The sequence below is a fragment of the Grammomys surdaster genome, unplaced genomic scaffold (assembly GCF_004785775.1).
Source record: "Grammomys surdaster isolate TR1022 unplaced genomic scaffold, NIH_TR_1.0 806, whole genome shotgun sequence".
In the NCBI taxonomy this organism is placed as follows: Eukaryota; Metazoa; Chordata; class Mammalia; order Rodentia; family Muridae; genus Grammomys; species Grammomys surdaster.
This window is the reverse complement of record NW_021605225.1, coordinates 134,798-148,951: the sequence shown is the minus strand read 5'-3', so window position 1 is coordinate 148,951 and position 14,154 is coordinate 134,798. Positions and strand designations below refer to the sequence as shown.

Genomic DNA, 14,154 nt, shown 5'->3' with positions numbered 1-14,154 from the left:
TTCCCTTTTTTAGGAATAGTCTCAAGATTGCAACAGAGAGCAGAACTTGACACTTACTTTTTTTTAAATCTGATTTTTGTTTTTAAAAAAGAATGTAAGCATTTTACTTAAAATGTACTGTTTGCAAGTAGTCTATAGAAATTTTGTTTTAAGTCTTCAAATATCTTGAAAAAATAGTAGACTGTATGTTGAAAATTGTATTGAAATAAAGTAGAAAATGTTCAGTATCATATTTGTAACTATAACTTTTAAAAACCTTTGACTGTTTTTGTTACATGCATTGTATTTCTGCTTTGTCTATAAGAAGTGGTCAAGTCCAGCTCTGGGACAACTCTTAACTCGCCTCCCTATTAATACTTGGTTCTGAAGTGAACATTAGCTCTACACAAATCCACACAAATCCTCGAACAGGAATTGTTTATAGTGACCACACTAATTATCTTAACTGTACACATCAGTTTAACATCTTTTAAAATTTGAGCACTACATAGTAGGGTAACTAATTTTTGAAGAATATCACCAAGTTGCTATTATGGTAAACTAGTTTCACACTTCAGCAAATATATAAGGAGGACAGTAGCTTTGTTACTAGCTAAAAAGTGCAAATTAAAAGTTAGATTTGAAAAAGTGGTATTTTTACTGAAAGCAAACAATGAATGGCCTGTAAAATCATTTTGAAGAGATTTTCCGACATGAATTCAAAGTTGAATATTCTCTTCCATTCCCATTTGATAGTTTGAGTCATGGTCTTAGATACCAGCTACCTATGAGAAAGAGAGAGATTGGTTTGTTATATATATCAGTGTAAGTAAAATCCGTATACATAGACCTGATTGTATTTACAAAAAAAACAAAAAAATAAAGCCACAACAAAACTTGGGAGTCCTTTCCATGTGGAGGAAGATTGTCCTGCAGCATCCTGTGATGCACACAGTCATCTGGTACCTCACTGGGTAGCTTACATGTTTATTGGATGCTTTGAACAGCTGTAGATTAGTCCATAATTTAACTACAAGATTAGATAGATGCAACATACTGTTTAGTATATTTAAGTAATTTGTTTTTTCTTAATGTTGCCAATAGAAGATCTTAGCAGGAAGCTTGTAGCATTGATCTAATTGTGTGTACACTCCTTCAATTTAAGTTTATAAAGTGGCCTTTTTCTTGGAGTCTGTGGTTTAGGTAAATAATCTTTCTTTGCTATTTGTTTAATAGCTCTTGAAGGAATAAAGTAAACTTCAGTGCTAAGCATTAATTAAAAAAAAGTAATACTAGCCACATTGTAGCAGATTAGTTGTGTATTTTTGCATTTAAAGAAGACAGTGTTTATTTTATGAATGTGAACTTTTAAGTTTTGATGATTTTACAGTGTCTTCGACCTTGAATAGCTAGTGGCGATTGCTAAAAACTTTTGGCAACAAAAGTAAACTAAAACCAAAGTCAACATGTGAAGCGTTTCTCACAAGGTGGTCAGGAGTTGGTATTGCATGATGCTCCCATTAGTTGTCACTTGGAAATTATTCAGTACATCAGAGAAAATACCTGAAAAGCAACTTTATTGCTTCAATCTGGACATAAATAGTTACTTATGATAACTTTTATAAATAATAGCTCAGATTAACTTAAATGTAAAAGCAACATGTGTTTAATTCCCTAATAATTTTCATACCATTTCTATTTTATATGAATATATAACTTATTTTAACAGTTATTTGGTTATACACTGAATATTCACATGTTTGTACCTGTTTAGCTTTACTTTTTCCACAACAGAGAAAAGTAGATTTGTTGAAACTTACTTAATGAGGAGTAGCAGGCTGTAACCTGTGGTTACTTCCATTTTATAGTTCAAAAATATCCTACTACATCATAGTCAAGGGGTTGTTATAAGAAGTGCAGTAGAATACCACTGTGAGTCTTCCTTTTCAGATCCAAACACAAAGTAGCCTGTGTGTATTCTTTGAGATGACCATTTAATTACACACTTCATGACGTGTTACAAAAGCTGAGCGGCCCCTCCTCGTAAAGCTGCTTGATTACAAGTGCCAGGAAAAGAACTGTTGTACACTGTGTAGTATATGTTACACGCTGCATACTATCTGTTACACACTGCATACATGTACTTCCTTTACCCAGAGGAAAAATAAAAACGACTTAAAGGATTTTCCCAGAAAAAAAAATAAGAAAGTGATTTTAGAAGGCCATGACTTAATTCTTAAGTTTGTATGCTTCAACGTCTTAGGAATTGTAATATAAAAAGCAAAGTCTTTCCCAGTTACACTCTATTTCAAAGAATTGTTACTGTTCCCTTTCGTCAACAGTTAAAATCAGTGTTGGGAATTAAATTATAATTTGAGAGGAAAACATTATCCAGTGAGAATGAATGTAGATGGCTAAAGGATTCTTCCTCAGTGTGGTGTGTATTTCCACAGGGACCCTTGTAAATTGTCATATGCCAATAAAACGTCCTAAGTGGTAATAGCTGGTGTCTGGTTACCTGACTTTGAGGCTATTGCTGCTTGAACTCTGTCCAGCTGATTTCTATGGCCTGTTTCTAGAGTTTGGAATATCAACTTGTATAAATCTGATATGTGGTTTGATAAATTTTTTAATTCTTTAAAACTGTTGCAATTGCTTTCTTGTCTTCTCCTTGGGAAGATAAGAATGCATGCAGTTTTTAGTGAGCCATTATAAAAAACACAGCAATTCCAGATTCATAGTCCTCAAAGAAGAGAGATCCTTGGAAAGAGTAGGCACCAAACTTTAATCCTAGCCCTTGGGGAAACCAGTTTGAGGTCAGTCAGAGCTGTATCTGTCTTCAAAAGAAAAAAAAAAGTCATTTGTAAGATTTTGATGGACTCCTCTTTTGTTTTGAGGCAGAGTCTGATTTGTCCCAGGCTGGCCTTAAACTCAAGCATATAGCCGAAGATGACTTTGAACGTCTGATCTTTCTGCTTCCACCTACCTGTGTGTTGGGATTGCAGTGGTGGGCCACTATACTTTATGTTGTGTTTGGAATTGAACTTGGGCTTTTTGCATGCTGGGCAAACACTATACTGAGTCATATCCCTAGCTAGCTGTCCTCCAAAAAGTACAGCTAATCAATAACTGAAGAGTTAGTCTTTGTTGTCTTTAAGATCTGGTACAATTGAAACATTTCTCTTAAAAATTACTGGAAATACAAAAGAAAGTTTGTGTGGTCTGTGCCTACAAAGGCCAGAAGAGTGCATTGGGTTCTTTACAGTTACAGACAGTTGTGTACCACCTTATGTGGGTCCTGGGAACTGAACTCGTCTTCATGTTCCTTTTAACTCAGAAGCCATTTCCCTATTCTGAGAAATTGACCACTTAACCCAGTTTTTTGAATGTGTGTTATTTGTATAGTTGTGTGTGATGTGCAAGTGTGGAGGGAGATCCAAGCACAAGTTTTGGAGGGCATAGTTTTGTCCTACCCTGTTGGTCTCAGGTTGTTAAGTTTGATAGAAATTACCCTTCCCCACTTGCCTCCTTGCTGGCCTAGGAACTGACAACTTTTAATAACTTCTAGCCTTACATTTTGAAGCAGGTCTTGCTGTGTAGCTCAAGCTGTCTTGGAATTTCTGGATGCATTTTTGGAGTCTTAGGTTAGAGGTGCACACCACCATCTCTAGATGGTTAGAAGTCTAACACTGTCATGACAGACAGGCTTGGCAGCAGGGAGGCATGGCACCCACCCCCCCGCCCCCCGCCCCCAGCTGAGGGCTTATGTGAGCTGCAAACCGGAAGATGAACAGAGGTTGAGGCTTTTACATCTCAAAGCTGGCCCCTGGTGACATGCTTCCTCCATCAAGCCACACCTCTTAAGCCTCCCCTGACAGCCAGTTGCAAATCAAGTACTCAAATGCCCGAGACTTGGGACACACTTCTCATTTAGGGGACCACCGAATACAAGGGTGCTTTATTTTAGTAATATATTGTATTTTGTGGGAATGTAATACTTTTACTTGGCACGAGTTGAGTTGATTTTGATACAGTTCAATTACTGCATTGGCTGTCCTGATTCTTGATGTCTATTCCTTTGAGTAACTGTCTGCAGGAAGATGGTCTGTTATAGTTTGTGTTGCTACTGTTCTCAGTACAGGAAGAGCATGGCTCCACTGTAATACAGCATTACTGTATTTGCCATGTAACTCAGACGTGTGCTTCTGGTGAGCTTCAGACATGGAGGTAACTGCATTTTTGGTGAAAGGCAACATGGAGTTGAAGATAGAAATGTGGCAGCTGCGAGTGCAGAGTTGCTCCATGAATCTTTGCAGAAATCATGAAGAAGTGTGAACCTTGAGAATCTTTGAGAAAAAAAAATCTCCAAAGAGGATGACGTATTGAGTTTTCTCTCCCCGGGGTTTTGAAGGCGCTTCATTCCCATTAATGTTTACCAAACTTGTCTTTCACAGTGACTGTGAATGTTGATTTTCAAGGCTATGATGGAACTTCAGTGTATCCCAGTGGCTTAAAGTTACTGGAGAAGGGGCTGGAGAGAAAGCGCAGTTTAACAGCTTAATGTTCTTGCATTAGACAGGGGTTTGGTTCTTACTGCCCATATAGTGGCTCATGGTTATGTAATCTTGTAATCATTGTAATTCTATTTCTGAGGGATCTGATCTCACCTGGTAAGGGCTGCTGCAGGCACTTGCTATAGTACACATAAACACAAACAAAATATTTAAATGTTACTGGAGCTTGGACAATTATACCAGTTGGCTATTCCACTAAAGAAAATCTTTCCCCAGTAACTCTTTAACTGCCTGTGTAGAAATCCTCAAGGAAAGACAGGGCATCATGAGCTTCTTCCTCACTCAGAGACAAAGTATTGTCAGGACCAATCTTGCCCTGGTCATTAGGTAGTATCGCTGCTCTACAGACAGTGGGACTTGGGAGAGTTGGGTCTATAAATGAGACAGATTAAAGTCTCATGTGATAGCTAAGTTTATTCAGAGCCCCAGATAATTTACTATGAGGGTTGAGAGAAATCACATGATTAAAGTTCTTAACAGTTATGCTGTATACAACCTCAAGGATGAGCCGTGCATGACCAAAACATTGTTCCATAGATGCACAAACATTTAGCAACAGCAGCAAGCAATAATGAGTTATTTGGAGTAAACTCACCTATTCGCTATACCCTGGAGAAGCATGAAAACACGTTGTAAAAACTGTCCTGTGTTTTGAAGAAACATCACAGAATTGCTTTCTTGGAGTATTCTCAGGAGTACTCAGAAGTCTCACAACTTCATTCCTTGACAGTTCTGACAGGTAAGTAATCACAGCTGCTAACAGTTGGGTAAAAAGATCACGAGTTTGAGGCCAGCTCAACTGGGAACCATCATGTGAGGCGTGAACACACACACTGAAACAGATTTATGTAACCCAGACTGGCCCCCAGGTGACCCAAAAGAGATTTCATCTTCCCGCTTCAGCCTCCCAGATGCTGGGATTATAGGCCTGTGTTTGTACCTAGCTATTAAAACATTTTGCTTGTATTTGAAAACATAGCTGGCATGATGTAAAACGAATGAAGGCTGGGAGCCGGGCGGTGGTGGCGCACGCCTTTAATCCCAGCACTTGGGAGGCAGAGGCAGGCGGATTTCTGAGTTTGAGACCAGCCTGGTCTACAGAGTGAGTTCCAGGACAGCCAGGGCTACACAGAGAAACCCTGTCTCAGAAAACCAAAAAAAGGGGAGAGTACTAAACAGTTGGTTTTGCAGAGACCTCAATTCTAATTCTCAGCACCCACATGGCAGCTCATAACAATAAATTACAGGGAATCCAATAGGCATACACATGGTACATATTCATACATTGTCAAATCTGGAGAAATTTATGGTTTATTTTATGTGCATTGGTGCTTGCGTGCATGTATGTGTGATGAAACGAGCTACAGAAACGAGTTACAGATAGTTATGAACTGTCATGGGATGCTGTCAATTGAATCCAAGTCCTTGGAAGAGCAGCTGGTGTTCTTAACCACTGAACCATCTCTCCACCCACCAGAGAAATTAAGGGTTTTTATGCCCTTCATGGCCATATACACTTGTGTACCCTGTACATTCTGTGTCTACAGAGGTGAGAAGAGGGGTTCTCTTCACCACAGGGCTGGCTGTGAGCCGTTGTGTATGAGCTGGGAATTTGATCCAGGTCATCTGGAAGAACAGCCAGTGTGTTTTTCTTACTTCGGAACCATCTTACCCTGATAGCTTTTCCTTTTATTGGGGGACTTGCTAGACCACAGAGTCCTCATTCCCAAGGACCCACTAGTCAGCTCAAATGGCTCAGACACAGGTAACCTGTATTCCCTGGCACAATTCTCCCAATTCTAGTTGTTGATGGTTGCTTGCTTCCTTTGGAACTCACTGGATGTCAGGATAGAGGTGATCAGAAGGGAGAAATAGGAAAAATGGATGGAGGGTACAATTCAGGAGGAAGGATAAATACTAAACATGTTTGAAAAAGCCACAAGGAATAATTTTATATTTACTAAGTTTACATATGCAGAAAGTATATGCATACATACCTGTATAGTTTAAATGAAGTTATGCCACTTGGAATGCTAATGCTGCCCATTAAGAGCCGTAGACTAAGAAAAACCCAGTGCCGGGCATGAGAACCTTCCCTTCAAGCTGTTGGTCACTTGAATCTAAGAGACTCCAAAACCAGTTTAGGCTACTGCTGGCGCCCTCAGTGGCCTCTCAGAAGACATCACACACTTGGGACAGATTTAGGAGCATTGTTGATCTGAACATAGGTGAGGCAAAGTCAGCTTTGTAAGGCCAACTTTGGTAATTCTAGATCATGTCCCAGAAAGTCAAAACATCGTTAATGACACATCAAAACAACCACATTCCTCCAGAGAGTTTATGCAGTTTTGGTTTCTTTTCAGAAATGCTGTATTTATGCTGACCTTTTTCTAGTTTGTGTTTTTTTTATTCTAGATTACTTCGTGTGTTTCACTTACACATCATATGCTTTATTGTTAGCTAAAATTGTTAAGATTAAGGAAACATTCCTTTTTAAAAAGATTTATTTATTTAAATGAGTGCACTGCAACTGTCTTCAGACACAACAGAAGAGGGCATCGAATCCCATTACAGATGGCTGTGAGCCACCATGTGGTTGCTGGGAGTTGAACTCAGGACCTCTGGAAGAGCAGTCAGTGCTCTTAACCACTGAACCATGTTCCAGCCCAAGAAAACGTTCCTAACAAAATGTATTTAAGAATTCTAAAATTTTATGCCCATGTCCTCATGGCTTGTCAAATATTTAGAATTATTTAACTGAGGTTTTGTAATTTAAATACATTACTACAATTAAATATCAATATGTGAATTGGATTGTGGTGAGCATAGATACACGACCAATTGTGTTTGACTCTGCTTTCATAATCTTGCTGTCAATGCAAAAAAGGGTTTTTGTTTTTGATCAATTAGAACCTTTTTGCTTTTCACTAGCTTTGAAAAATTTGAAAGGTAAAGGTGTAAAAAAAAAAAAAAAGCCTTAGTGCCAGCGAGATGGCTCAATCAGCCTGCTACCAAACCTGAGGTCTCAAGTTCTATCCCTGGATCCTACACAAATTGACTTTCAAGCGGGTACTATGGCATGCACGCACTAAATACATGTAAACAACTAGATTGGATATTGTGGCTCAACATGAGCAATCCCAGTATTTAGTATACGGCTAGATATTTGAGTAGAATGACTAATCAATTACAAGTTGGCAGATACTTTGTTGAACGTTGGGAAGGCTTGACACCTGTCAAAGGACAGAGTGAAGCAAAAATTCCAAAGGCAGAGAATACCAAGAGGATAAAAACTGGGCGCACGCTGCGCATGTTGCGCACGCGCATTCCTGGCGCGACTATTGGCTCTTGGCCTTCCAATCACAGGCGGTGTCCTCTAGCGTCATCCAATGGGGATAGGCTCCGAATTCCGGCCCGCGAAGCTTGAGAATTGAGGCTGAAGGAGGAACTAGCGAGCAGTTCCGGGAAGAAGCTACTCGGCCGCAGGCGGCTGGCGGCCGCTCTGCCTCTCATCCCGAGAGCTTTCCCGGCCGCCTGGCGGCATGCAACGCAGCGGGACGGTGAGTGGCACTGGCTACACCAGGCCTCGGCGGGCGATGAAGGACAGGCGGTGACGGACGGGGCACAGGCGGCGCTCCTCGCGGGGTGAAGAGAGCGGTGGGTCGATTCTCTCCAGGGGCAGCAGAGCTCCTGGGATAGTGAGCTTGGCTGTTGCTCATTTGCTCGTAAGAGTCTCTTTACACACACTGGGTAAGATAACGTAACTTAGCAAAGTTTCATTTTTAGTGTTCACTTTCGTTTTCTCTTCATCTTTCTTCAAAATAAAAGCTCTCCAGGAGCAATCACTTGATGGTGTAATGTGCCATAAAAGGTCTCTGTGGTTTCTTTAGTGCCGTCTACGTGGCAGTTACTTGTCAAGAGTAATAATTGATAATTTCTCTTCTAAGGTACCAATGAACAATATTTTCTTGAGGTTGTTTCACCAATGTCTTTCATTCTGAATCTATTAAGAAACATGCTGGCATATTTTGGTGTTCCCGTAGACCAGGTAAATGTCTTTTATTAATTTTGCTAACTTTAATTTTGGGTCTCATGTTATTGTCATTGTTTTGAGACAGGATATCATGCAGCTTAGGCTAAAAGTCTGGATTTTGCTGATACTCTTGGGTCTCATTATTGTTCTTTGAGCCAGGGTGTCATGTAGCTCAGGCTGCCCTTGATTCTCCTCTCTCCACCTGCCGAGAGCTGGGATTACAGATGTACATTAGTAGGTTGGGTTTTGATGTGTCATTTTGAACATGTTCTCTGCCCTGATTAGTTTTTATTGCCAACTTGGTATTAGAGTCCTCTGGGAAGAGGGATCCTCAAGAAACAACTTAGAGTAGATTGGCTTGTGACCCTGTCTCTAAGAGGTTGTCCTTACTGTTCATAGCTGTGGTAGGGCCCAGCTCTGTGGAGGATACCATCCTTGGGGAAATGAGTTCTGAGCTGTATAAAAAAGCTAGTTGAGCCTGAGCCAGGGTTTCTGCTTCAGTTCCTGCCTGACTTCCCTCAGTGATGAATCTGACTGAGAAGTTGTGCTGGCTAGTCTTATTTCAACTTGACACAAACTATAATGATCTGAGAGGGAACCCTGATTGATCAGCCTCTGTAAGGTCAGGCTATAGGCAAGTCTGTAGAGCATTTTCTTAATTAGTGATTGATGAGGTAGAGGCCAGCTCATTGTGGGTGGTGCCTAATTTTTATAAGAAAGCAGATGGACCAAGCCAGTTATCAGCACTCCTCCATCAGCTCCTGCCTTCAGGTTCCTGCTCTGAGTTTCTGTCCTAACTTCCTTCTGTGATGGTTAGTGACATTTTTCCTCCCCATGTTGCTTTTGGTAATGATGTTTATCATAGCAGCAGATAGACAACAAAGTCACACCACGTGTGGTAGTACAGGCCTATAGCCTCAGTTGTTGGAGAGACTGAAACAGGGCTTGAAAGCTCAGGGTCACCTTAGGCCACAGAGTGAGTTGAAGACCATCTTGGGCAATTCCATCTCAAAATAAAAGGTCATGAAGTAGGGCTAGGATATATAGATCAGTGGCTCAGTGGTAGAACACTTGTCCAGCCTGAGCAAGCCTCCTAAATTCAATCCCAAATTCTGGAAGGAAAACTTCTATGTAAACATTGAATTCTTCTCTTTAGGTGGGAGAAAGATGAGGTTGCAATAGTGTAACTTTGATAGTTTTGGTTTAGTGATGATGGCAAGGTGTTTAGTGATCTGTTTACTCTCATAGGTCAAAGCCCAAAAAGATACAAAGGGATAAAGTGTGGACATGATCACCACAGAATTATGGTTGTTGTATACAGTTTTTAAAATCCTTTTGCATTTGGGAGGCTGAGGCAGGTGGAACTCTGAGTTCCAGGACAGCAAAGGCTACACAGTGAAACCTTGCCTCAAAAAATTTTAAACAATTTAAAAAAAAGTAGTTTTATTTAAGATAATTTATGACTGTGTTTGTTTGGGTATAGTATGAGAGCACAAGTTCAGTAAACCTAGAATAAGTCTGAGGGAGAAAAGATGACTCTGAGATTGACATGTACACGTCAGGCTTGTCTGCTTGTTGAACATGTGCATCTCAATAGTCTTGGTTCAGTAGGTGATACAGAGGAGCAATGTATGGTTCTTGTGCTTATGACGGTAAAAACATGAGCAAGGCATTGTGGTTCATTTCTTTAATCCCAGCACTGGGAAGGTAGAGGCAGGTGGACCTCTGTGAATTCGAGGCCAGACTGAAAATAAAATAATTCTGTTGCTTCTTCATAGCTGCATTTTTTTTTTGCTACTGTTATGAATTTAATGTAAATATCTGATGTGTGATCCCCCACAGGGGTTGAGACCCACTGGTTGAGAACTGTTGACATAGAGTTCCAGAATAGCCAGGGCTACACAGACCCTCTCAAAAACACAGACACAAACACATACAAAAATATTTCTTATGAGTAAGAAATACTTAATACTGGGTGGCTTACAAAATGGCAGATTATCCATAAAGATGGTGGAATGAATTAGAAAAAAATATCAGGGATAATGCTAAGATTTTAAACAAAAGTAAGTTGAAGTATGATGCTGCCCAGATGAAAAGACGATAGCATAACGGATGAGTTTGATGAGAGGAAATAAGTAAGCCAGAAAAAGTATTCTTGGGATTCATTATTGAAATGTCCTGCAGACAATTGGACATGGGAGTCTAGAAGGGCCTAAGAAAGAAAAAACATCCAGATTAGGAAGTTTGCTCTGTTCTGTCGATGTCTAAAGCCATGGACTTAGACTAACAATGCAGGATGTCCTTAGATGATGCTGAAACATTGTAAATATCAGCAATAGTGAGACACATGAAAACAAGGACCAGCAGCTGGAGATTTGCTTATCATTATTAGGCATTTAACAATTTCTGTTGTAACTTCTGAATTCAGAAGGCTGAGGTAGGAGAGTTGTTCTTGCACAACTTTGGGGTTGACCTGACTGGGTTTATAGTGAGTGGAGAAAGGACAGACATGTGACAGAAAAGCATGGATGGGGTGGGCCATGCTTACACACAACTGAAGGAGAAGAGTGTTAGGTGATCTTGGAGTGGGATCTCTTTAGGTGAGCTGTAGCAAGCTGTAGTTACCAGAGAGGAGGATGTTGTGGTTGATACTTTTTGTATGGTCTGAGGCCTTCTTACCCTTGACCATGCTCATGTCAACAATACACATTCACTCACGACTTGGTCTGTTTGCTACAGAGTCGAAAGTTCAAGGCTAGCCTAGGATATGTGAGAGGACAAGCCTGATGTCAGCTAATATGCCAACTCAGACAGGGGAGATTCCACATGGTCCCAACCCTACAGGGAGAGTTATAGGTGGTCAGTGTCTGCTGAGAGAGGAAGAAGCAACTGAGGAATGAACTCCCCATAGCTTGTGCCATCCCAAGTGGTCAGCCCTGGACACATAAGCTAAAGGGACTCGGTTTTGTATACATATGTGTATATATCATATATATGTATGTGTACATGTGTATATATATATGTACACACATATGTGTATACATTTATTAATACTAATTAAAGATGGTCAAATATTTATACCCAATCTGAGGTTTCAACCTTGCCTTTTACCGTTTAGTTCCCAGATGAAAGACACACACAAATTTTATGTTTATAGTAAGCCTTAACGAGCACTAGAGCTGAACAGATATCTATCCTCTATGCTATTAGAATCTACTTTCCTATAGATAACCCCAGGGTATTACTTACTGTGTTTCATCTGGCCTGCTCTTAACTCCAGTTGGCCAGCCCTCAGGGCTAATCCATGGATTCTTTTCCGTCTTTGCCCTCTTCTCTCTCTCCTCCTGGTCTTTTCTACCCTCTCTGGTCAGGAACACCACACTGCCTATCTCAATTCTGCCCAGCTATAGGCTATAGACATCTTTATTTACCAATCAGAAATAACTTGGGGACAAGATCATACAGTGTCACTTGGGTCTATGTGCTGACTTCCTTATTTCAGAGGCAACCAGGTCTTGAGGGCCCGCCCTTAGCATTACAGTACACAGCAAAAGACCAAACTGCAGCAGAAGAGACCATGCATGTGGGACAGTGGCATGAGTGAGGGAAGTGGGGCAGGAAAAGAAAGCATGAAAGTGCGGTAGATAGAGTTGGCACTCGCGTAGGATGTTACCCTTCAAACAAACAAATAACACCAAACAGGAATAAAGCCAAACATGCCCCAAGAAAGAATCTCGAATCTCAATCTCAACTTCTCTCTCTCTCTCTCTCTCTCTCTCTCTCTCTCTCTCCCCACAACCCCTCTCTCCCCTTCCCCCTCCCCCTCCCCCTCTCCCTCTTTTTTTCTCCCCTCCACCGTCCATGAGTCAGGGTTTCTCTGTGTAGCCCTTACTGTCCTGGAACTCCCTCTGTAGACCAGGCTGGCCTTGAACTCAGAGATCCTCGTGTCCCTGTCTCCTGAGTACTGGGTTTAAAGGTATGCTTCACCACTGCCCCTAGAAAGAATTTCTGTGGGTGGAGATAGGATTGGGTTGGAAAAGTCTGAAGTATGTGTGGTGAGAAAGGGAAGTGTCAGTAACCTTCATTTGAAAATATTGGAGAAGAAATTGAGAGAGGCCATCAATTGAAAGGAATCCACTGATCTCTGTTTCCCCAGCTTTGGGATTACAGGAGTGTATCATCATGCCAGCATTTGTACATGGGCTCTGAATATTATATTTAGGATCGCATGTGTCCATAGTAAACGTTGACTAAATTATTTTTCTAACCCCATACTTTAGTGTTTTTTCAAGATAAATGTTAATAAGGTTTACTTCTTTAAGAAAAATACTTTTTTTTATAATTTGAGATTCAACTCATTTGCCTATTTATTTTCAGTTTTTTTTTTAAGATTTATTTTATTTATATGAGTACACTGTAGTAGTCTTCATACTCACTGGAAGAGGGCATCAGATCCCATTAAAGACAGTTGTGAGCCACCATGTGGTTGCTGGGAATTGAACTCAGGAACTTTGGAAGAGCAGTCAGTGCTCTTAACCACTGAGTCAACTCTCCAGCCCCCTAAGAAAGATACTTTTAAGTATATGCTGTTAATGTTTTCTTTGTAGAAATAAAGGTTACTACATCTGTTACATCTTTTTATTTTTTTAGATATATAAACATACTTAAGTGGCATGTATTTTAAACAAAGCTTTATTTATAGGATTTGCTGATTTGTGAAAATAAAAACTATGGGTCAGCTCGGAGTATTGTTCGTATTATTGGGAGAATGCTTCCTTTAGAGCCTTGCCGAAGACCTCGTTTTGAGGTGAGTTAGTCACCATGTGTTATTTAAGCCCTGTGTATAAAGTAACGTAGGCACTCCCGAGGGTACAGGAGAGAAGGACTAAGAAAGAAATGTGTCTGGGTGCCAAGGGCCTTTAGTTTACTTCTACAAACGAATCATCACACATTGTTTCTTTAATTGTATTTCAAGACAGTACAGAGAATGCCTGGAGCTTGTTTTTATCTGAGCTGTGTGATGGATGAGATTAGCCATGGGGAGAAGATGTGGCTATGCCCTCAGGGGGTAGAATAACATTTCTCCAGTTTTTCTTTTGAATATCTACTTTTCCCTTTTCTGTTTTGAACTGTTAACTTATTTACTATGATGAACATGAGGCATGTGTTTTCCCTGATTCTATACCAGGTTCTGACTTTGTTTTTGTTTTTCTTTTAGTTGACACCACATGTGAACTCTAAGGAGTCTGATGATTACGAACTTACGGTTCCATCTTTTGCTGATGTTTTGTGTGTGGTAAATGATGAAGAAGCCAGTTGTCTCAGATTTCGGTAATTTTATGTGTTTGCCTCGGGACATGGGTATAGCCTAAAACTTGAGTTCTTGTAATGTTGAAGTTTGTTCCTAATGGAGATTTTTGTTCTGTTTTTGTAATATGCTGTGTCCTGGTATTTTCTTAATATGGCTGAGTGATGGCATCTCACTTTCTAGCCTTTTTTTAGTGTGTGTATATATATTTTCTTCCTTCCTTCCTTCCTTCCTTCCTTCCTTCCTTCCTTCCTTCCTTC

The 14,154-nt window shown here is 40.3% G+C and overlaps 2 protein-coding genes across 5 annotated transcripts in view; both read left to right on the top strand.

Annotated features, from left to right (window-relative positions):
* Positions 1-2,479, top strand: part of Bclaf1 (BCL2 associated transcription factor 1) — a 30,768-nt gene extending 28,289 nt beyond the window's left edge. For all 4 annotated transcript variants that reach the window (XM_028782598.1, XM_028782596.1, XM_028782597.1 and 1 more), the window contains one exon: positions 14-2,479. In XM_028782598.1, the coding sequence (XP_028638431.1) occupies positions 14-19 (6 nt within the window). In that variant the 3' untranslated portion in view covers positions 20-2,479. The remainder of the gene's footprint in view (positions 1-13) is intronic.
* A 5,709-nt stretch (positions 2,480-8,188) lies between these two features.
* Positions 8,189-14,154, top strand: part of Mtfr2 (mitochondrial fission regulator 2) — a 15,518-nt gene continuing 9,552 nt past the window's right edge. Inside the window, exons 1-4 of the mRNA XM_028782613.1 lie at positions 8,189-8,303; positions 8,501-8,601; positions 13,289-13,393; positions 13,805-13,917. Coding sequence (XP_028638446.1) covers positions 8,539-8,601; positions 13,289-13,393; positions 13,805-13,917 — 281 coding nt within the window. The 5' untranslated portion in view covers positions 8,189-8,303; positions 8,501-8,538. The remainder of the gene's footprint in view (positions 8,304-8,500; positions 8,602-13,288; positions 13,394-13,804; positions 13,918-14,154) is intronic.